A 24,016-nucleotide genomic window follows, 5' to 3' on the forward strand; every position below is an offset into this window, starting at 1 on the left:
GAGGTGTCATTTGAACTCGGCTTAGCAAACAAAACCCTATAATAAATGTATTTAGATTTACTTATACAAAAAATTTTAGACTTTCTTGAAGATATTTTTGTATTAAATATAAATATTTATATATGTTATTTATCCTATTTGTATGGTTCAAATTTGTAATTCTTATAATATTGAGTAAGAATTACAATTTATGACAAACCTACGGTTCGTCATGAAATGGAAACGTCACTAATAATTTGATATTTGGTGACGAATTTATCAAATCGTCATTGTCTGTTGCATCTTCTGTGACGAAAATATGTATTCGTCACAATGATAATCGTCTGCCTCAATTTTATGACGAAAATGCTTGAATCGTCATAGAATACTGACTATTCTATGACATTTTATATCTTTGTCATATCGGTTTTCGTCACTGATACTCACATTTCTTGTAGTGTAGGTCAAAGGATTTGAAATTATTTTTAAAATCCGTCAATTCTTTTAAATGCAAAAGAACACAACTTAAATTTTTAAAAATTGCAAGGGTAACCCTAAGCATAAAATATATCTTTTTATGATGATAAAAGTGAAAAAAACAAGGTATACACTTTTAACCCCTCACAAAATTTAAAATTTTGCCTTATTCAAAACTATTTTGTAAAAAGGACCTGCATTTTTCCAAAATTACAAAAATACCTTTGCTATGGAAATCATGATTTAAATTTTAAATAAACATAAACACAAAAGCTATATATTAACTGGGTGGTTTTAGCCCATAAAACTTGGATTGTCACACAATACGTGCTTCTGATGTTGCAAATATTAATTTTTTATGTTGCAAGCTTGTATTCTTAAAGTTGCAACAGAGCGTTCGTTGGGAAATTTTTCATCGGACGTCCGGGCGCTAGCAGCGTCGTATTATTACAAGGTAGTGCTATAATGCGCCGCTCATCTGAGATTATTTTCTATTGACAGGAAAAGAAAATGATGATTAGTCAACTGCGCACTATGGTTGTGCGACATTGCTCCAACCTAGTGATAACGAGACAATTTTGCATTATACTCACGACTTATTATTTTTATTTACTCACAGCGCACATTTAATCATTCTACCGATATGATCGCATTTTGGTGGTAATCTGCTGGAGCATCTCCAATTATCAAAAAAAAAATTGTATTTGGGGAAGAGACAAGTAATCTGTTGAAAATGCTCTAAGCAACCAGTGAGCCAGATTTTCTCTAAGTAGTTTAGAATTATCCATTTTCTGCCTTGTAGGATCCAGATAGCTCTAATTTCTTTTTCCACCAACCACTAATTAAAAGAATAATAATTGTGTATAATTGTATGAGGATAACAATCTTTATGTTTTCAAATAATAGCCGTATGGCCCGTATGCCTGCAACTAAGTGGTTTCTGCAAGATTCAGAATATCTTTTAAGACCACTTTACAAAGTACTCCATTGACAATTGATATACAGCAGTGGGGCATTGAATGCTGGGTATTTTTCCTCAGACGTGGAGCATTTGATACTATATTGAGTTGCACGCACCGACCAATCCAACTCAAAATCTCAAGCTAATGGGAAAAGGTGGACAATTTACTTACTCCCTCCGTCCCAAAATATAAACATTCCTAGCTATGTTTCTAGATGTCCAGGTTCATAGCATATCTAATGTATCTAGATAAGTACTTGTCCAGGTACATAGAAGATGCAATGAATCTGGTACATAGCTAGAAATGCTTATATTCTGGGACCGAGGGAGTATATTCCAACAAGTGTAAATTAAAATTATTCATTCCCTATTCATTATTCATATTTGGTTTCCATTGGCTTTGGTGCGTGGACGTAGCAATTTATTGAATGTGGTTTGATATTTGTTCTACAGGATTTTATATGCGGGATTGGCATTGGAGCCTTACGAGTGGTGTGGTATCCGGACCTTCGGCGATATGGATCGGTCAAGCACAGCGGTTCCGGCTTGGGCTTCGAAATATTGATGATCCTTTTTGCCACTGGTATGGAGAACATCAGTCATCAGGGATGTCATCCCGTTCCCAAAATACCCAGGGAGGGCTGATCTCTGAAGACTCCGAAATTTTACCTCCAAGATGTTGTTCTACTATTGCAATGTTTTTTTTTGAAACACCCGCGGGAGCATTACCAAATCATATAAGAAGTTGGAATGTCTTCGACGTTTAATATTGTTACTGTCAATCTGGCCTTGGCGCTATCGTTCTAAGCGCCTTGGTTGTGCAAAGATATTTAATCACAAACCCGGGAGAATGTAGCATTATTCTTCGGATGTTGCTATGTTATCCCTCGCGAAGTTGGAAGTTCGGAACTTCTAGGAAAATGTCTCTGATCTGGGAAATTAGTAGCTATGTTATTGTAGACAATTAGTGGCATGACATTAGAACTATGAGAAGAGAAAGAGACGTGTCATCCAGATGACCTCTACGATGAGGCTATGTTGAAAAAATGATATCATGTATTGAAGGTGGTTGTGCAGTCATCAACTCGAAAGTCTAAAATTATTGACAGAATTTGATTGAAATCTTATCCTCCAGAAACAAAAATTATATCCAGTAGAACAAAACAGAGGGAGTGGAGCGCATCTCATTTGCCAGCGACGGGCGCATATTCCGGTTAGGCAGAGTGCCCAGCAGCACATTCAGCGTTGGGTCCCTGGACCTGCCTGGGCTGGACGCCGGGAGTTAATTCCCTAAATGCCATCAAAATTTAAGACAATCCCCTCAATGCCATCAAAATTTAGGTCGTCCCTTCATTGCCATTGAAATTTTACTTCAATCTCCTCAATGTCATTCCGTGAGTTTGCTGTTAGAACGACTGTTAAACAAGGACAAAAAGACGTTAGTGCCCCAATGAGACAAGGACGGTGGTGCCACTCCTGTGGTCCTGCGCGCGGTCGTTCTCTTGCCACTGTGTCTTTGTCAGCAATCATACACGTGCACAAATTTTTTTGGCGTGGCAAGACCGGCACATGGTAGACCGACCAACAGTGACAGGCCGGCGGGCGGCGACGGCGAGAGAGGAGATCGAAAGCTGCTACACAAGATGCACCGTGCTCGTCCATGGCGTGGTGGAGGAGCGGCGCGGCCCAGGGGACGTCGGCGTGGCAGCCCGACGGCAGGGACAGACGGGACCTGGCCTCCCGGGCGAGCCGGTCGGCCAGCGGCGCGTCGCTGGCCAGCGGGGGGTATGCCATGCCGCGGAGGCCCTGCGCCCGCAGCGCCCGACCCGAGCACCGCGACCGCGGCCACGCCCACTCCGCCAGCGGCGGCGCACCACGCCCACGCGGCGGCGAGGACGGCGGTCGCGCACAGCAGTAGCGGCGCCTGCGCCTCCCATGACCCAGCTGCTGGCACACTCATCACCATGGCTCGGCTACTACTTGCTGATCGATCGACAAGCTAGGCTCGTGGTCGTGGCGGCTCTGCACTGGGAGGGAGTAAATCTTATAGAGAGGCGGCCACGGGCGCCTGCGTGTGGGCGCCGAGCAGGGGCGCCGCCAGCCCCCTCACCCTCTCCCACCCCAGGGCCCAGGGCGCCTTGCGCGGGCGCCGAGCAGGGGCGCCGCCGGCCCCCTCTCCCTTCCCACCCCAGGGCCCAGGGCGCCTCCGCGCGGGCACTGAGCAGGGGCGCCGCTAGGGCCCCCACGCGCCGAGCAGGGGCGTCGCTGCGTGGGCGTCGAGCAGGGGCGCCGCCGCGTGGGCACCTGCTCCGTTAGGCGGTTCGTGGGCTTGAGGATCTGTCGAGAGTCTGGGAGCCGCGCGGGTGGCGGCAGGGGCGATGGTCCGCCCTCACGCGCCCTCCTGGCGGCGCGTCGCCGGCGCGCGTGGGGGAAGGGGTGGGCGGCGCGCGCGGGGGGTGGGGAGGGAGCTGAGGTGGGGTTGGGAGTTGAGATAGAGTTACAAACGCAACCAAAAAAATTGGATAGATCGGACTTCAACATTTGGTATAGTATTTTCACGGTTTTCCGCTTGGAAACTAATGGAAATGGTACTGAGGAGATTAAAGTAAAATTTCAATGGCAATGAAAGGATGGTTTAAATTTTAATGGTATTGAGGGAATTGTTTTAAATTTTGATGGCATCCGGGTAATTAACTCGGACGCCGGCTAGTCGGCGACTCTGCGCACGTAAGCAGCGACGTCACGCATGTAGTGGGAGAGTACTCTGCGCACGTAAGCAGCGACGTCACGCACGTAGTACTAGTAAAGGGGTTCGTCGACGTTGACCCACCAACCACTCAATTCCCTGTGTTCTAGCACCTTCTTCCCCCAAGCACCGGCCGCCGGCCGGCGGGCAGCAGCCATCTCTGCCCTCCTCCTCTCCCTCCTGCTCCTGTATAAATAGCAGCAGCATGCTGCTGCAGCAGCAAGCAAGCAATTCCATCAACCAACATCGTTTGTAGATTTTGCAGCGTTGGGTACAGACCCAATCAAGAACAAGAAGCTAGCAGAGCAACTGAGCAAGCGATGGCGCCGCCCAAGGTGTACGGATGGGCGATCTCTCCGTTCGTGTCGCGCGCGTTGCTGGCCCTCGAGGAGGCCGGCGTCGACTACGAGCTCGTCCCCATGAGCCGCCCGGACGGCGACCACCGCCGCCCGGAGCACCTCGCCAGAAACGTCCGTACCCTCCCCCGGAGCAGCCATTGATCTGTTTCACTCATCTCTCGCCGCCTGAAAGACACTGATCTTGTGGCTTGTTCTTGCTGCAGCCTTTCGGTCAGGTGCCAGTTCTTGAGGACGGCGACCTCACGCTCTTCGGTGAGTATATAATTAATCTCGGCCGCCTGCCGGCGTGTGAATGATTCCTGCTTCGATTTCATCAGAATTCCTCAATCCCTGATGCGGTGACATCCTCCAGAGTCCCGGGCGATCGCGAGGCACGTCTTCCGCAAGCACAAGCCGGAGCTCCTGGGCGCCGGCAGCCTGGAGCGGTCGGCGATGGTGGACGTGTGGCTGGAGGTGGAGGCGCACCAGCTGACCCCGGCGGCGGCCCCCGTCGTGGTGGAGTGCGTCTTCGCGCCGTTCCTCGGCCGCGCGCGCAACCAGGCGGCCGTCGACGAGAACCTCGGGAAGCTGCGGAAGGTGCTGGAGGTGTACGAGGCGCGGCTGGCGCAGAGCAGGTACCTCGCCGGCGACTTCCTCAGCGCCGCCGACCTCAGCCACTTCACCATCATGCACTACTTCATGGCCACCGAGTACGCGGCGGTCGTGGAGGCGCTCCCGCACGTGAGGGCGTGGTGGGAGGAGCTCGCCGCGCGGCCGGCGGCGAGGAAGGTGGCGGAGTTCATGCCGGTCGGCGCTGGGCCGGCCAAGAAAGACGAGTGACCACCGATCAAGTTGTGGTGGTGTTGTGCTTAATTTCCCGTCGTGCGGGTTTCTACTTCTATCCTTGTAATAAAATGCAGCTGCTTTCAGCGTTCATAATTCACAGAAATCTTGTCCTGGACCACGATAAGGATACATTTAATTTTGAGATCAATGATCGCGGAGTGAGGTTCTTTTGGCGCATTAGCTACTTTGACCCAATACCCGAAAAAAAAAGCGCGTTCATAATTCACAGAAATCTTGTCCTGGACCACGATAAGGATACATTTAATTTTGAGATCAATGATCGCGGAGTGAGGTTCTTTTGGCGCATTAGCTACTTTGACCCAATACCCGAAAAAAAAAGCGCGTTCATAATTCACAGAAATCTTGTCCTCGACCACGATAAGGATACATTTAATTTTGAGATCAATGATCGCGGAGCGAGGTTCTTTTGGCGCATTAGCTACTTTGACCCAATACCCGAAAAAAAAAAGCTCCTTTGAACCAACACCTGCTCAATACAAGTTGAAAAATAACTCACCTAATATTATGATTTATTAGTATAGATGCACATGCGACACACACGTGATTAGGCATAGGCTCAATTTCCCGCTGCTTCTTTTTTTTTCTTTGAGAAAAGAACATAACTTATATTAAAGGATAATTGTCAGTACAGCACATCCCTTTCTTACATAAAGGACCTTGAGTAATACAAAAATTACAGCAAGACCCCCAACTGTTCTTCTTCCTCCCTGGAACGGGCATCGCAGCTGCACTTCCGTTCACCAGGCTGCGCTCTGGAGCATCAATCCACCGTCCTCTCCCGTCCAAAACAAGGAACAGACTCCAAACATTGGTAAGCTGCAAGAAATCCTCGGTGAAAGACCATCAGATGTCACATTCCTCGATTTGGCACTGCATCCTTCTACCTCCACCATGGATGGCAAGCACCCAACCACAGATGATCCGTCACACAGCTCCAGCACCACCAAAGCGAGCACCAACAACTCACAAACCAAATCCAGAGGAGGCCACCCCGACGGAGAGTCCCTTCCGTAAGCGAACGGAAGGACCCAAAACGATCTCACAGGCCAATCAGGGAAGGGAACCTCACCGAAATCAGCCCGGAGAAGCAAAATCCACTCCACTGCGCCACCGGCTCCGATGACCAGCAGAAGGAAAACCAGCCGCAGGGGATCCATCGCCGTCTCCTCCGACTAAAGCGAACAAAACGCCAGCTTCACCCCCCGGCAAAACCTAGAACTACTAACCTAAGCTAGTAATCTACTTATAGATCGACCGACGCCGACCACAGATCAACTGATGCCGAAGTCCTCCCCCTCCCCCCCCCCCCCCCCCCCCCCCCCCCCGGCGCCGGAGTGACATCGACGCCGCCGAAGACTTTCACCCCCTTTTCGCCTGTCTGAACTGTAGCAGGTGAGAAGGGTCGAGACCCTTCAATTCATGATGTTAGCTGGTTCAGAGGGATTCTATCATTGCCGTCTTGGTCATCCGACGAGCCCATGTTAACGGACGTGTTCCTCTTGCAAGACCCCCGCCGTGCGGCACCCCTTCGCCTTGCGAGAGTTCTCGTCGAGTTCCCGGACTCGGCGAGTTCTGTCTCGGCGAGAAATATTATGACCCAGCCAAGTTTTACCTTTAGAACCAGAATTAGTACACAATAGAGGTAATATTCTTAATGTTGTTACATAAAAAAATAATATTATGTCGAGTACAATAATCCTCTTACGTACTAATAAGTGTTGGTATTATTTATTCTGTTTCTGATGACTAAAAAATTGTATATATGTTAACTACTTTTTACAGTACCTGTTGCTTCTACCACCACTAATTATCTTCCACCACCACGCCAGGCGGCGTTCTCACCTCTGGCCGTTCCTCCCACCGCCAGAAATCAGCAATATTTCATGACCTTCCACTAATCCCGACAACACAAGTAATTCCAAAAATTCCAAATTCCTCGCCCCAATTCTGAAGTTTCTAAACTCTTTAGGGCATATGAGAGCTGGCATGCTTATCATTCTTCTTCATTTCTTTTGTTACGTCCTTCTTCATCCTTTCTCTTTTTAGCATCAAATCATTTCTAAGTGTGGTCTCAATTTTCAAAACGAGGCTAAAAGAAGATTCTAATTTCGTTTTCCTCCTATAATCACTTGTCGAATCAAAGTATAATCAAAATTATAAATTGGTACTTTACCTTTTTTTTTTGAAAGATTTCATACTTTATTTTTGATATTACGTTTGTATTATTATGTGACGTGGTGTGGCCGTGTGGCCGTGTGGGTGGGTTTGGCATTCGTTGTTGGCCTTGGCCCAAGCGGTTTGCACCTTGCACAGCTCCGCCGCTGCCCACGCACACGCACTGACCGGGCGCCGCCTCTTCCCTCTCTGCCCTGCTAGCTGCTACATCCACGACGACCGTGGGAGGCGTTCCACACGGTGGCGCACCCTCGAGCCTCTCCTACCGGGCCACCGCACCCTCGACGGTAAGAATCCTACGGCGTTGACCGCTTGTCGGCCTCTCCTGCCTCTGCCCGCACCTTGTTCGACGAAATGCGTCCTCAGTCCTCACCCATCTTTCTCCAGTACGCAGGTCGGCGCGATGCTGCGCAACTTCCCGCAGGCGCGGAGGCTCCTCAGGTGCGCGCCCTCCGTCCCCGTCGCCGGTTCCTCGGCTTGCCTACCTGCCTCGCCGTGCCCGCGGTTTCTCATTCTTTCATTCTACGCTGTGTTTGTTTGCGTGTGGGTGGGGGGTAGGCGGATGGGCTTCGAGAAGGAGGACGCCTACTTCTGGAAGCAGATGGGCAAGGCCTTGCTCTGCACTTACACTCTCTTTGGCGTCGCCTGGCTTTGGAACGAGACGTCGCCGCTCGGCTGGTGGACGCTCAAGCCACGCCCCAAGGTACAGCTGCTTCGCTGCCCCTGACGCATTCTTGTTCATGGGTATGTACTGCAAGAACGCAGAATGCCCTATTTGGCTGGAAGCAGGGACGGAGCCAGAAACTTAACATAATTGGGCCCTATTGTGTTGTACGTAGCCCCAAAAGAATTCATCTTGTTATTGTAAAGTCAAGGTCATATTGTTGCATGGAGGAGGCGCGCCTAGGATTGGAAGGGTGGTTATTCAAAAGCTACATAAACAATTAACTGTTTCAACCCTATTGTTTATCATGTATATTTTTTAATGCCATTGATTAGTAAAAATATGGAATTCAATGAATACCCTTGAATTCACCCTGGGCCCGCCCCTGTTGCACAGAATTCAAAATAAAATTGAAATATGACTGCTATGTTTGGTGTCTAAGGTGTATTAGACGAGACAATGTTTCTCCAGACTGAAATCATCTTTTTTTTTATACGGACTGAAATCAAACAAAATAAAATTGGAAATGACTGCTGTGTTTGGTGTTTACTTAAGACATACTAGATGATGTTTCTCCAGACTGAAATCATTTGTTTTTTAGTAGAGACTGAAATCATCTTTGATTGCATCAATTGTAAAGTCTATAGTTGTCTCCTCAAAGCAGACAGATGAGTGAAATCAAAACGTAATCTACTAGGGAGTTGGGAATATACGGAGTACATATCTATGCACAAATTCCATATATCCTGTCTATCCCGTAGAAATTGTAGACTTAGAATTGGGGTTTCACATACCTACTCACATGAAAAAAAAAACACTGATGCCTAGCCCCCAGCAGGCTCCATCACTGGCTAGAAGTGGAACCAGGGGCGACGCCACGTTCATTTAGCATGGTGCACCGGCACCAGGGTCCAAATCAAATTATAGCGTTGTTTATTAAAGCTTTGCTTGAAAATTTTGAGACCAATATATAAATGATGAAGTCAGGCACCAGGGTCTTCTCTGATCTAGCCTCGCCCTTGAGTGGAACGGGTATTGTGCAGTTATGTCCTGCATCGTTGCAATAATCTTTGTTGGTTTAAATTGATCTCCTCACCCTGAAATTGTAATACTTCAGGGCTAGGCTATGTTGAAAATTTATGCCAACATTAGCTTATGCCCTGAATTTTAGAAGATAGGACAATAATCAATAAAGTGCTTAAGAAGAAGTAATGGCATTGTTACAAATCAGAACTCATTGCCTTGCATATTGATCCTGATAGTTTTTCTTTTGGGGTGTGTGTAGTTGTTTCACTGTTTGTGTCTTGAAACTTTGTTGTCTTATGGCCCTTCAGTTGTTCTGCAGTGTGCAACTGTGCTCTCTTCCCTAATACACGTGCCAAATTGTTTAGAGCATCTCCAAGAGTACCCTATTTCTCTTCCCTATCTTTGTTTTTTTTTGGAAAAAGGCAAAAAAACACTCTCCAATAGTTCCCCATCCTAATTCCCTATCTTCTAACAATTGGCAAATTGGGTTCCCTTATGCGTAAAAATACGCACGCCTCCATCGCTCCCCATCGCCCCTCCCTCGCGACTTTTTTTCTGGCGCCTTCTTCTTCCCTGCGCCATCCTTCCTTCGCGCCATGGATCCAGTCTATTCTTTTGGTTTTTCCCACGTTCTAGGATTTAGGGTTTAGTTTCTGTAGCCGCCGCCACCGTTGGCCACCCACCATGGACTGCGCCCGCCGCTACTTCTTCCCGCACTGATTTCAGCTGCCACGGTGCGTCACCGGCACAAGTAAGAGGTAAAACGGAACCCTCTCATCATTCTCTTTCTTTTCCCCCAAATTTCAAGCCCTCTCGTGCTCTAAATCACCGGCAATCTGACTTGCAAGAAGCTTCTGCTTGCCAGCCATGTCCGCCAGCCATGAAAGTTTCTCGTGGAATTATCTTTGTGGGGCCACAACTTCTCATTTTTGGGAGAAAAATAGGGAACTATTGGAGATGAACTCTTTTTTTCCTTCCTATACCTATTTAGGGAGTTGGCAAACAACAACTTTTAGGGAGAAAATATTAGAAACTCTTGGAGATGCTCTTACTGATATTTAGAGAACTTATTGGCGCCTAGTTGTAATGCTTTTATGGTGAAATCAGTTGTGAAAGATTCTTATTACACTAAATGTGAAATTTTGTACATCAAGATCAGGCTGTGTTATCTCAAAGCATTGGGCATGACATATATGTGAACAATTCTAAAATATAAACCTGCGTTATGATATGAAAATGGCTATATGCTGGATCTGTTAATTGTGTAGGAATATTTGGAACACTTCCAGCCTTTTCATATGACTTTGACTTTAGGTTTTCCTTGCATTCCTGTGCCACCTCAAATGGAGAACCACACTCAAATGAACCTAAGGAGCTTTGAAGCAACAATACTGATTTTGGCAAAGTTATTCATGTGAAGCCTGCACATATACAATTTAAGCCAGATTTGGTTCTTAAGCAGTTGATATAGATTCTATCTTGGATATGCCCCTAAGACAGTTATCATTTTCTGAAGTATGAAACATATATTTTTGCTCTTATTTGTTGATAAATACTTCCCATTATGCTGACAAAGATACATCTCGACCATGAACAAGAATAAATTTTGGATAGGCATTATGCTTGAAAAGCTGTTGTAATTATACAGCGCCAACGATGACTTTGCTGATAAGCTTTTTGGTTTTAAGGAAACACAGAAAGTATAGGATAAATCTCTCCTTTGCTGCTTTACATCATGTTGGTGGCAATAAATTGTGAATGATTGTCTTTTCAGGAAGAAAAAGAAATGGCACACCTTTATGAGCGCAGGAAGTTCCCGTACCCTGGTGATGAAGAGGCAGTTGAGGAGTTTATAAAAAGCGGAGGTGCTCTTGGAACCACAATTGGACCCAAGGGTTTCGCTGATGCCAATATGGATTCTGAAAATATGCAGAAGCAGTTGCAGTCTAAAAAATTTGAGCAGGAAGCACAGAAGCTATGGCTTCGTATGAGGAATGAGGTTATACAGGAGCTCCAAGAGAAGGGATTTGATATCGAATGACTTTTAGATCTGCAGTATGTTCAGCGCTGATAACCTTAAAGTTAAAACCATGCTGTTGAAATTGGAGAACTATTTATTGGGAACATAAAAGTTTGTAGGATCTGTCTTTTTCACTGTCTGGCACGTGCCAAGTGCTGCTTGATTGTATTATAAATACCCTGATTTGTGAAGAACAGATCTCATTCGGACCTCCTTAACATATTGCCTGACGATCAGGAAGTCGTTCTTCTGAAAATTACTCAGATTCTGATGTTTAGTTGACATTGAGGAAGAGTTGGGACTTGGGATACATGTTAGTCCATGTTTAGTTCAATTTTAAATTCCAGATGGTACCTTACCCCTGCAATTTCTTGGCCATGGGGTGGATATAGGATATGTGCACCTTTTCTTTTTCTAAACTGTATATCCATTATAAAGTTTCTGTAGGGCATAGTTGAAGATCGTTCCAGTAGGGTCTTGCCAAAAATAAATCTTCTCTACTTGCTGTGGCTTGTGGGCTTATTAATAGACGAATTCACTGAAATTTTTGTTTTTTTCTCTCCTGGTGATATTGAGTTTGAAGTTGGAAATTTTACATGCTGCTTCATCACCTCAGCAAACTCATGTCAGTTTTTTTTTATGTGGTAGAGCCGTACAAATAATCTCCTGTTTTAAAATTGAGCACATGTCTCAAAGCCAAAGTTTTTTTTAATATACATACTAGCAATAGACACGTGAATAGGCACAGGCTCAGCTTCCTGCTGCTTCTTGATAAGCTGGCTCTCAGAGATTAAATCATCTTCGTTGTCGGACGAGCACATGTTAACGGGCGTGTTCCTGTTGCAAGAACCCACCCCCCTCGCCTTGCGAGAAGCACCTGTGATATTCGGGCAGAACTCTCCCTCCCAGTCCCCATCGTCATTGCGGCCACTGCTGTTGCAGTGATGATGACCTTGATGCGCCTGTCGCTCCGCGGCATCGGGCCCATGTCTTGCTGGAGCCTGAGGGGCCAGCTTAGCGAGCGCATCCGGATGACTGGTCTCTGCATCGGTGAGCCTGAAGGGGTATGCGCGGGCAGGTAAACCAAACATCCTGTGAGAAAAAAAATCACTTTTTGACAGAAATATGCTATTTCTATATTATAAAAAAATAATAGGACGAATCAATCACTGAAAAAATAATAGAATGAACGATGGTTACTCCAACCTGGAATATTGACATACAATATGATAATGACCCCGTCATAGAAATCAATGTGAATCCGGTCGACAGTTTGTCATATGAAATTGATCGCAAAAAGCCTATAGAGACGGCATCAATTGACCTAACCAGCGTGGATATCTAATGGCCCAAAAGCATTTTTTTAATAGGGAAGATATATTATAAAGGAGCACAGTACATCCCATTTTACAGCCAGGCCCTTAAAGAAAAGAAAAATTACACAGAAGATCCTGAACCTCCCTCCGCGGCTGCCAGCACAGGAAGTTAAGAACCAACGGCCGGAAACCAAATCCCACAGACGGGGAAGACTGGAAGCTACCGGCCTCCCACCCCTTCGCAGAGATGAAGCAGAACAAAAGCTGCATCCAAATCGTCGGCGCCCTCTTCAATCACCGAAACGAGCAGGGAAAATACAACCAAATAGAGACTGAGTGCTTATAGCCACACAGAATGAGTCCACACTTCTCATTGCAAACTGACAAACGCCACACACATAGGATGTGGCAATCTCATACACAGATTAATGATCGTGACTGAGCCTCATTCGATGTAATGTACATGTTGCTTAACTCATGAAAGGAAACAACCGACTGAAACCACCGTATATATATTTTTTCAAACACTGCACATTTCGATCGAGTAACACACAAGGGGGCATTCCAGGCGAAGGCCGCAGGGTACCTGGCAGCTTCTTTCTTTTATTTACGCGTACTTGACGATAAGCCAAGCAATGACCACGAGGATCACAATGGCAACAACCGACAACAGCAGGCACATGCACGAGCAGCCACCTTTGGTGCGCTTGTTCAGAATTGCAAGTCTCTTTTGCACACGCTGAATGAGACGAATTTTGTATCAGTGCAAACTTGAGAAAAATTAAATGTCAGGTGGCAGCAAAATGTTTTAAACAAGGATAGATGATAACCTGAAGACGCGAGTTTGTAACATCAACATGATCTTCAAGGTCATCCTGCAAGCACAAAGAATACAAGTAATCATCAGGTGTTATTACAAAAAAAATGCAAATGTTTCTGTTAGGCGATACTAACTATCAATCGTGTGTGCAGGGTAAGTTCTTCATTGACTGCTAAGGCAATATGCTTTGTGCTCAGCACTGTCTCTTCCAGCTTCTCAAGGCCCTCATCTTGCTCTGCAAAATGTTATGACTGACAGTCAAATAAAATAAGACGCCATAAAATAGTCCTTAATCCCACAAATAGCTGTTGATTCCAAGGAAATTAGATATGTATCAACCAATGTGAAATGGTGAATAAACAGTGCTAACGGATCCCATGCAAGCAGCTTATTGCACCCCTTTAATATAAGTCCATTGAACAAATCGCAATAAACCAAAACTTCGCTGTACCTTTCATAATTTGTCTCTGAAGGCCAACAATTCCTTGGTTGTCTAAGCCAGCAACTCTGCTTATATCATCTGCCTTTTTACTCTGTCCAAGAAGATCCTCCCTAAATTGGATAAAAAAGGCACATATTGGACATATTATTTCTAACAACAAATTACAATAATATTTACCTGAAAATGAATAAAATAAAGTATTGGGATTTTGTTAAAAAAAGAGAGATAATGAAAGACAAGTTCTTATTAAGATCATTGCAAACATGGCAGACCTGTTAGCAAAGTTTGACATGTTGAAACTTGTCGCCATCTGTTTTGCTTTAGACTTCAAATTGGAAAGCATGTCTTGGCGCTTATGCATCTCCTTGTCAGTGCTGCACAACTCAAAAACAAATTTAAAGTAAAAAAAATTGCGCATAAATTCTTATCAGGCCTTATGTCTAGACTAGAGATTAATTTATGAAATTCTTGGTTAAGGAAATAATATCCGTGAGCGACACGGAAATCCTATAATGAATTCTCTTTGACAATGTACACATAAAACTTGCATCTATGAAAATATTGTCCATGCTGTCATAGTAATAAGCATAGTAAAAAAAATCATGTTTTCTTCGTAAGCAGGAAACCTATGTACATAACCAATATGGCATACTCTTCTCCTGCAACAATTGATCTATACTAGAACAATTTGCAATTGTATATAGCTCACATGCCAAATAATCTAATTTTAGTATTATCTTGCATAGCATGCTTCATGCCCAAAATGTAACACTTCGACAGTTCACGAGTTATATTTATCTGTTCACTTATTTGATCATTCGTGTAGAAATTTCATATCTAGTATCCCACCACATAGTTGAAGCACCAGTTGTGAATGGATAATATAAAGATTATAAGCTGCCGATAACACAATCATCTTTCATGTGTAGAAGAATGTTAAAGCTTTGATTCTAAGGAGACGTCAAACATGGAATTGAAAGAACTGATCATATTCAGTACATATATGTTTCACTGCTAAGTGTCAGACTTGAGAAAAAGAAATATGGCATCATTGCAAGCACTCTGACCCATCTTCAACATCAAATAATTAGAGAAGAAGTACCAACAGAACATACATTGACTTTGGAGGAATTCTGGCCAGCAATGACTCCAAGCTATCCAGTCTAGTCCCAAGAATAGTTATTTTTCTCCGGATGGCTGAAGTATGCCGCATAATTTCTGGGCCTGATTGCGGAAGAGATCCTCTATCAGCAATCATGGAACTGATGTCATCAGCAAGCCTGGATGCTTCATTGTACTCTTTCACCCATGGGTCCGAAGATGATGCCATTGCTGGTTAGTTTAAAACAACAGAAAAAATGCCAAGTGAATGGATTATCATAAATATATAAGCACAAACCACACGATAATAAATAATCTCTTGTCATGCAGAGCTCTTTGATATCTTCTTAAACGCCACCAGAACTATATAGCTGATAACGAAGGAAGTTTTCCAGTGTACCAATGCCATTATATGTGTGCAACAAGGTAAACAAAAGGATTTGCATGCATAGAAGAAATTTGCTTGCTTGAAGCTGCCAAAGCTATCAGTTTAGGTCTCTTTAAGGTCTCTTTAGAGATATTCCAATCCTTAAGGTCTCTCTTAACCGACTCATCCCACGTCAGTTTAGGTATATCTCTACCCCTCTTTACATTATCGACCCGCTCAAGAACCCCATTACGCACCGGCGCCTCAGGAGGCCTTCGTTGGACATGTCCAAACCATCTCAGCCTACCCCAACTTGCTTGGGAAAAAGGCTATGTTGTTGTTGTTGTTGTTGTTTGAAGCTGCCAACAATATAAATCTGCAACACTTAATTCTTGTTCCAGCATGGCAACTCGATCTTAGGATTCAATAGAGCCTGAAATGGGCTAAAATACTGCAAGGAGTCACTTAGGAGAACATAAGTGCCCAGGTTTAGAGTTACCGTGGCAAACTTTTCGCCTGCCTCTGCTGCAATCAACCTCAATACGAAGAATCCTCTAGCACACCGCCCCTTGATTCCATGATTGGTAGTCATGGGTTCATATGCAGGTTTCTAATTCCTGCCCAAACCGCAGTTCCTACTTGGTAGGTACAGATATGAGCAACAGACAATGGTTTGTAGCAGGAACAAAACTGCAACAAGCTAGATTACTTCGTAACGATCAATCCTACTTCACCATGTTACTAAATTCGTAGGAGGCTCGCGCTGGACGCGGAAAGACCTAAGAAAAATTGTCCAGGGACAAGAAGAAATGCTCGAATCCGGGCACCACTCCTAAATCCCCCCATAACCCTCTCTTCCCTCACCGCGGATGCGCGCGTACCCATCCACACAATCACCGAGAACCCCCCGCCTCCGCCTCCGTCGACACCCGGACACCCTACCGAGATCCCTAATCGGCGCACGGAACTGCACGAAACGGGCACCAATCGGGAGGAAACGGGACGGGGAAGAAGGATCGGGGCACGAATCGGCTAACCTGCTTGAACCGGACGCGCGGATCGGGAGACCGGGGATCGGAATCGGGCCTCGTCCGCGTCGCCTCCCCTCCCTCGCTTTACCCCCCGAGTCTTGTTGTTTTCCGCGTGTCTTTGACGGAAGCTGTGGCGAGGAAGAAAGCGGCAATAATTGGACGTTATTCTATTGAGGAAAAATAAAAGAGTGGGACGCCGTCGGGTGCACGTACCTGGCGGCGTTGCTACTGAAGGGAAGGGAATGGGGGGCGCCGGGGAAGGGAGGAGGAGGAGGAGGGGAGCGAGAAGAGGGGAGAGGAGAGCTCACCTTGCCGGAGATGGAGAAGGGCGAGGGGGTGCGCCGCCGCCGCGAGAGAGGAGCCGAGCCTCCTTTCGATCCGTGAGGGGTGGCGTTTTCGCGGAGACGCCCGATAGAGCCCGCGGAAACGTGAGGGGTGCACGTGACTGAACGAACGGTTACCTGTATAGATGAGCATACGGGCGGCCGGCCCGACACGACCCGAGCCCGGCATCGGCCCGGCACGAATGGGCCCGGCACGATTGGGCACGACGGGCCATCGTGCCGGGCCTAAACAGGCTTCGTGCCTAGGGATCGGCCCAAGGCACGTCCCGTGGGCCGATTTTCGTGCCGGGCTGGCCCGTCAAGCACGGGACTAGAGGCCGGGCCGGGCGGCCCAAAAGCCCGTCACCAAAAAACATCTCAACAGATTTCAAAAAAATTCCAGATCTCAAATCTAGACATGAATTATTCACATTTCATATGTATTCAAAGCACAAAGTCAAACACCCCCAAATCCAAAAGGCCAAAACCCCCCAAAACCACCAAGACAAATAGAGATAAGTTCAAATTATTGGAAAGAGCTGTTTGTGCAATGCTGCCTCATTAAAAACCTTTCTAGGTAAAACTCACCCTTGTGAGAAACCCTAGAAAGGAAAAAAGAGTGCAGCCAACTCAAGTTCAAGTTCAAAAGCCACCAGGCCAAATAGTTTTAGTGTCTTACAATTACAAGTTACAACAGCCACCAGGTTAAATGTCACTCACATCTCACTCTAACTCTCATCCCCAGCAGCACCAGCATTGTCCTTATCAAGCCATAGGTTCTTGAACTTCTCCTCCAACTCCAAGTCCTCCACAGAGTGTTGTGCTCTCCTTGCAGCCAGCTCCCAGTCCTTGATGATGATCAGCTGCTCCACAGTCTCCGGGTTCAACCTTCTGCGCCGATCCTTTAGAATCCTGCCAGACTGACTGAAACAAGACTCTGAAGAAGTAGTTGAGACAGGAACCGACATAATATCCTTAGCCATGATAGAGAGAACTGGATAGGTTAGTTTATGATCATACCACCAATTAAGGATATCAAATGAATCATCATATGCCACAACATTGTCACTGTCAAGATAGGCAGTGAGCTCACATGTACCAGCAATAGGAATATTACTAGAAGGACCAGAGGTACCAGATCCTCCTTGCCCTCCAAAGATATTACCCCAAGCCTGCTTCCTTTTACCTGTCAAACCTGATGGATGGGCTGTCCTTGCTAGCCTTGCTGCAGCAAACTTGTTTTCATACTTTATACAGCTTGAACAACTCATGCTTAACTTCATTAGCATACAGATTGTAATTGTAGGAAGTAGACTTAGCAAGCAAATCAAGAGCTATATGCAAACCTCTCAATTTAGCTCTAGGGTCAAGAATAAATGCAAATGAATATAACATGGGAATTTTTTCTAGTACTTCTCAAACTTCATTCTCATAGGGCCTATAATAGTTTCAAGTTTTGAATCACCCCGACATTCATGGAAATGAGTAGCAATTTCAATTATATGATGCAGAACCAAAGGACTTGTGGGATAATACACTCCAGATAGAGCAACAGTTGATTCATAAAACAACTCAAGGAATTCACAAACCTTTTCAGCAACATACCAGTGCTCACCATTCAAACCAGCATAGCCAATATTACCATTGATGAACACAGAAAATACATTCTTATATGGAATCAGGTGCTTAAGCATGAGATAGGTTGAATTCCATCTAACATCCATATCCAAACCAAATTTACGAGGTCTAACACCCTTAAGCAAACAGTAGTCTTTAAACTCAGCAATTCTTTTATTAGATGCATTCAAATAACTAATTGCAGTTCTAAAGATCTCTATATAAGGTTTCAGCCTTTTCAAACCAGACTTCACAATGAGATTAATAACATGGCAAGCACACCTCTGATGCACAACATAGTAGGTTTTCTTAGATGGATTATCATGATCACTATCAACACCCAAGTAACCAGAAAAGATTGGAGCCAAAATTTGCATAGCATTATTATTAGAAGAAGCATTATCTAAGGAAACAACAAAGATCTTATCAGTCATTCCGAATGCCTCAACCACATCAGAGATACGTTCAGCAATATTTGTACCAGTATGAGCCTCTTCAATCAATCTAAAACCAATCACATGTTTCTTAAGTTGCCAATCAGAATTGATAAAATGAGCTACAACAGTGATGTAATCCTCCTTTGCATTACCAGACCAGATATCAGAGGTCAAACAAATAGAATTGACACCAGGAAAGACAATATGTTTTAAGTTATTAATAGTGTCAATGAAAAGTTTCTCCAGATCTCTACTAGTTGAAAACCTAAACACTCTAACATGTCTAGGGTTATGAGCACGTTGAATGTAATCATCCCAAGCATCATTATCAGCAACAGATAAAGGCAGATCAAGCCTAGCAATCAATTTGCATAATTCAACCCTAGCAACATCAGGTTTGTATTCCCAGTTCCTATATGATCCATCAGGGTTCATAGCAAGTCTAGTTTGAACCATTTTAGCATGATCAGCTTTCTTTTTACATGCATTTTGATGCCTAAGCAGATGACCAGTGCCAGCAGCAGATTTAGCAGACAATCTATGGCGACAAAACTTGCAAACAGCAGCAATACGCACGCGCTTATCATCCAAGATTTCATCAAAATTATCCCAGACAGGAGATCGACGCTTAGATCCACAGGACTAAGACTCACTTACCGGCGGCACAGGGGCCGCGGCAGCCTCAGTGACGTTGCCAAGCCCGAGGAAGGCAGCAGCATCAGCGCCACCCGCGTCGTCGACGTCGTCGGGCACGTGACCATAGTCAACCAGATCTTCGTTGATGGTTGCAGGGTACACGGCCTCGTCGATGTCGTCCATGGCCACCGGCCCCCGCGGCTCGTCAGATCCCCACTCTCGGCCCCGTTCCTCACGGCGAATGCAGCATCAGCTCATCGCTGACTTACTGTGAAGAAGAGGTAGCTAGGGTTAGAGTTAGGGTTAAACAGCTAGGGTTAGAGAGAGGGGTTGAGGTCTTGAGGAGGATGTACTTGCCTGCAAAGCCGGAGCCCGGCGCCAGAGAGATGGAAGAAGACAAGCTCGACGGAGGACGGCGGCGAGGACGACGACGACGCGGTGGACAGAGATGAGCAAACGGGCGAGGACGAGGTGAGGGAGAAGGATAGAGGGGGGAGGACGCGGCGGTGAAGGACGAGGCGGCGAGGCGAAGTCCAACGCGGTGACGCCCGACGGGCGACCGCTGAGTCGCTGCGGCGGCGAAGGGGATGGCAGGCGGGGGCGAGGGCGGGTCGGGAATGGATGGGAATTAGGGTTAGGGTTGGGGAAGGGGCGCCGGCGGGGTCATATAAAGCTGGGGGCGTCGTTTTGGGCCGGCGCGGGGAGCCTGGCTGCCTGGGCCGCGGCCGCTCGCTCGCTCCCGACCGTTGGCAGGCGCGGGGGAGGCCGGGAGGGGCAGGCCGACCGTTGGAGTGGCCGGGCCGGACCGGGCCGAGGTCGTTTTGGCGGACCGTGCCGTGCCGCCCGGCAGGCCGAACTGGCGGCCCAAGCACGGCCTGGTGCACGGGCCGTGCTTGGCCCGGGCCCGGTGACTTCGGGCCCATGCCGTGCTTGGGCCGTGACGGGTCGTCCGTGCTCGGGCCGGGCTAACGGGCCTCGGGCCGTAAGCTCATCTATAGTTACCTGTTTTCCAGTTCAGATGAAATTCGACTACGTAAATCTTTCAAAAAAATCGATTACGAAATTATAGAATGTAATTTATGCTCCAATAAACCATCCCAGAAGCTTCTTTTCATCCTCAAGTTTCAAAACAACGCTATCATCTCGTTAGAATCACGCGCTGTGTTCATCAAAAAAAAGAATGGCGCGCTTGCGAAGCTAGAGGTGGTAAAAAGTTATCAAATTTGACCTGAATAATTTAAGATCGGGTTCAAAAAAATCAAACTTTAATTTTATATAGTTTTAAATTTAAAAATTTAAAAATTAAATTGAGCTATAAAGTGACTATTCAGATCATGGTTTGTTACCATCCTAGGCGAGGCACATTCTTCTTCGCAAGTACAAGCCGGAGCTCCTGCAAGAAGGCGACCTAGAGCCTGGAGGAGTCGGCCATGGTAGACGTGTGTCTTGAGGTGGAGGCCCTGGGCCCACCAGCACCAACCAGCAAAGTTTTTTTATCCGACCGATTCCACCGAACCGCCGGCCCACCAGTTGGGCCCACCAGCAAGGTTAACCGGAACCGGTTGGGCCCACCAGCACCAACCAGCAAGGTTTTTTTATCCGACCGATTCCACCGAACCGCCGGCCACCGGTTCCGGTTAACCGAACCGGTTGGACCGGTTACCGGTAAAAACCGGTTAAACTCAAATTTAAATTCAAAACCCGCAGTTATACCAGTTTCGAACGACTAACCGGCCGGTTAGACCGGTTTACCGGTCCGGTTTGACCGGTTACCGGTCGGTTTGAACGGTAACTGACCAAATTCAAATTTTTTTCTTTTTTAGTTTAAATTCAAATGCCCGCAAAGTATACTAAATGAATGTTTGTACAATATGTTTTAGTCTAAATGAACCCTCCAACCCTCTTCTGTACTACTTTTACATTGTATTTTTATATTTTTGTATGCATGTTTTCTTTTGTTTAACTTCAAATGCTCGCAAAGTATACTAAATGAACGAATATTTAAAAAAATTTGACACCATTAGATTCGTCGCAACTTGAAGTATTTTTAAAAATTTTTAAGAATTTTTTGGAATTTTTCCATGTTTTGGAATTCAAATTTAAAATTTGAATTTGGCCCGGTTTGAAACCGGCCGGAACCGGTTAGACCGGTAACCGCGGTAACCGGACCAGTTCCGGCCGGTTTTTTTAACCCTGCCAACCAGCGGCGCAGTGCATCATCACGCTGTTTGTGGGCCGCGTTCATGAATCGTGACCAGGCAGCGGTCGTCGACGAGAATGTCGGTAAGATCTCCAGCCCAGGTCCCTGCCCTCCTACTCTAAATTTTAAAAGTTTAAGAAAAAAATAAACTCCAACAGATTTTTTAAATGAGCTTTTATTTTAAGTGGATTCTTAAACTAGCACCCCAGGTCCCTACGAACAGGAGGGTCCAATCCAGCCTCCCATCTCCTGTGCACGCGCCGCCCCTCACGCGCCGGCCTGCCCCCACGTGCCCCCCGCCGGCGCGCCGCCACCTCCCCGTCCGCCACGCGCCGGCCCAGCCTCGCCCCGCCCCTCACGCGCCGGCCGGAGCCGCACGCGCACACGGCGGAGCTCCGCCGCCACCTCGAGCTTCGGCCGCCGCGGGGCCTGGGCACCGCCGAGGGTGGCGCCCCTGCTCGTCCGGGCCGCCGCGGGACCGGGCCGGCAGCACCGGCCTAGCTCCTTCGTGCCGCCACCACGGGCCGAAACGCCAGCGCCGCTCCTGCTCATCCACGCCGCCACGCGGGTCGTTTCTTGGTTCCGCCTGGATCCACCGACGAGGACGACGGCGTGGCCGCGGCCGGGCGCAGGCGCAGCGGCGAGACCGGCGAGCCCAGATCCGCGAAGTGTGGGAGGGAGGAGGCAGCGGGCTCGACGCCGACTCGCTGTGCCCGACCCCGTCTCCTTCTGCGCGAGCTGCTACCGCCGCGCGGGCGCGCTGCCCCGCCGCGCAAGCTGCTTCGCCTTGCGAACGCACTAGCTCGCAGGAAGCAAGCCGCCCCGGACTCTGTTGCGAGCTACTGCTCCGTCGTGCCAAGCTCCATCGCGGGCTGCTGCTCCGTTGCGCCGGCGTTCTGCCCCTCCGCGCGGGGAAGCAGAGGATCTGCTCGGGAGCTGTCTGTAGAGCGAGAAAGAACAAGGAGAGAATGACGAGTGGGTCCCTATTGTCATAGATTGTTGGAATGGATTTGGGGGCCTCCGTTTGGGGTGTGCTGTTGGAGTGGAAATAAAATCACCGTGTTCGGCTGTTGGCTGCAGCCTCCAGCGCTACAGTATTTCTCTCTCATATTGTTCCAGCACTAGCTTTCAGCCACCAGCTAAGTAATAGTATTTTTCTCTCACACCACTCCAGCTCCAGCCTCCCGCTCCAGCCTGCCGAACACGGTAAATGTTGGGCCAACAAAAGTAAGGAGAAGCTCTCAAATCAGAAATGGAGGCCCTGATTTGGGTGCTCTAGCTGGAGTTGCTCTAAGACGTGGAAGGTGATGATGGACTTTCAAACCATTTTGATAGGTCACATTTAGAGGCTCCCTCAGCTCAGTCAGGGGTTCAAACTCAAATACGTATCACGTATAAAATCGGAGGTAAAAACAACTCTTTTTATTAACCTGTGCTAGTAAAAAAAAGCTCATGACTCTGGTGTCATGCGCTCATGTTGAGTTGACCGCCATCACCTTTTCAATTACGTTGGTACATCTCACCACTAGCATCAAAGAATAACTCAAGCAGACTCACTAAACAGCCCTCTATCCTAAATTTAGAGGGCCAAAATAAAAAAAATACTCCGCCAGACTATCTACTAGACCCTCTATTTTGGGAGGCCTTCAACCTACACTCTCTATTCCTCCTACACTCTTTAATTATAAGAAGAAAAAAATGTTATGGGCCCTCTATTATAATTGGAATGTAAGGATTTTGAATGTCAGCCTCGGTAGGGGTGTCATCGTACAGATATCAAAACTGAAAACTTCGTAACTGTACCAAAGAGTCTCGTTTCATGAAACTCCTCCTCTCTATAAATAAATGTCATATCAGCAAATTTGCTGATGTGATATGATATTTAATGCTCATGACACTCATTGAATTGTTTTTTCAAGATTCACAAAGTGTAGCTGGCTGCAGGCATCAGTGTTCAGACGGTTTATGCTCCGTCTAATGTTGTCTGGCTGCAGTTGAACACTTGAACGGGACTTCTGATTCGTGCTCGACTCTGAAAAAGAAAACGAGAGCTCAGGAGCCAAAGCTAGCGCTCACCAAATCTCGAATCCTAAATCCAAGTTGTGAAGTGAACTATCGACTGATAAGAATGAAGATGAATCGATGACCCGTTTGGCAAAGCACAAATCTTCCTACGGACCATGTGTGTCACACAGACTCGAAGGATCCTCCGATCTCCCTCAGCGAGAATCATTTGACCGGGTACCTATCATTTCTTGGAGATAATTGTGTGCGTGCTAAATAAAGGAGTGTAGGTAGCAGTAGCACTGCAGCTTCTCTTTTCACATCCTCTAAATTCTGAGGAGATCTGAAGATGTCAGCCGCAGCAATCTGAATACGGGTCGGTCAAAAGAGGGACGCAAGCAATGACGACAAGGTAAAACAATGAGCCACACGTTCATCTGTTAATTAGCAGTAATTCTTTTTTCCAAAA

General features: G+C 46.7%; 3 protein-coding genes and 1 long non-coding RNA gene across 7 annotated transcripts; 2 read left to right on the plus strand and 2 right to left on the minus strand.

The window, feature by feature from the left end:
* Nucleotides 1-4,242: 4,242 nt before the first annotated feature.
* On the plus strand, nt 4,243-5,495 carry LOC120697431 (glutathione S-transferase 4-like). Its single transcript, XM_039980676.1, has 3 exons — nt 4,243-4,633; nt 4,726-4,774; nt 4,875-5,495. The coding sequence occupies exons 1-3, from the start codon at nt 4,484-4,486 to the stop codon at nt 5,339-5,341; spliced, it is 666 nt and encodes a 221-aa protein (XP_039836610.1). The 5' UTR covers nt 4,243-4,483; the 3' UTR covers nt 5,342-5,495.
* Nucleotides 5,496-5,912: 417 nt separating this feature from the next.
* Nucleotides 5,913-6,959, minus strand: LOC120697433. Its single transcript, XR_005684470.1, has 2 exons — nt 6,438-6,959; nt 5,913-6,184 (listed from the first exon to the last, which is right to left on the minus strand). It is a non-coding gene; the product is annotated as an uncharacterized LOC120697433 (long non-coding RNA).
* Nucleotides 6,960-7,589: 630 nt separating this feature from the next.
* On the plus strand, nt 7,590-11,535 carry LOC120697432. Of its 3 annotated transcripts, none has more exons than XM_039980678.1 (4): nt 7,591-7,830; nt 7,931-7,984; nt 8,102-8,246; nt 11,008-11,535. In XM_039980678.1, the coding sequence occupies exons 2-4, from the start codon at nt 7,947-7,949 to the stop codon at nt 11,272-11,274; spliced, it is 450 nt and encodes a 149-aa protein (XP_039836612.1). In that variant the 5' UTR covers nt 7,591-7,830; nt 7,931-7,946; the 3' UTR covers nt 11,275-11,535. The 3 variants fall into 3 exon arrangements, with proteins under 3 accessions (XP_039836611.1, XP_039836612.1, XP_039836613.1); XM_039980679.1 differs by having other exon boundaries at nt 7,614-7,830; nt 7,938-7,984; XM_039980677.1 differs by having other exon boundaries at nt 7,590-7,830; nt 7,931-8,246.
* A 1,364-nt stretch (nt 11,536-12,899) lies between these two features.
* LOC120697434 (syntaxin-52-like) lies at nt 12,900-16,779 on the minus strand. 2 transcript variants are annotated; one of them, XM_039980681.1, is made up of 8 exons: nt 16,544-16,761; nt 16,337-16,458; nt 14,947-15,163; nt 14,104-14,205; nt 13,841-13,941; nt 13,524-13,624; nt 13,400-13,444; nt 12,900-13,308 (listed from the first exon to the last, which is right to left on the minus strand). In XM_039980681.1, exons 3-8 carry the CDS (start codon nt 15,159-15,161, stop codon nt 13,177-13,179), a joined length of 696 nt encoding a protein of 231 aa, XP_039836615.1. In that variant the 5' UTR covers nt 15,162-15,163; nt 16,337-16,458; nt 16,544-16,761; the 3' UTR covers nt 12,900-13,176. The 2 variants fall into 2 exon arrangements, with proteins under 2 accessions (XP_039836615.1, XP_039836614.1); XM_039980680.1 differs by having other exon boundaries at nt 12,910-13,308; nt 16,639-16,779.
* Nucleotides 16,780-24,016: the final 7,237 nt, after the last annotated feature.

Source organism: Panicum virgatum, chromosome 3K (genome assembly GCF_016808335.1).
Source record: "Panicum virgatum strain AP13 chromosome 3K, P.virgatum_v5, whole genome shotgun sequence".
Lineage (NCBI taxonomy): Eukaryota > Viridiplantae > Streptophyta > Magnoliopsida > Poales > Poaceae > Panicum > Panicum virgatum.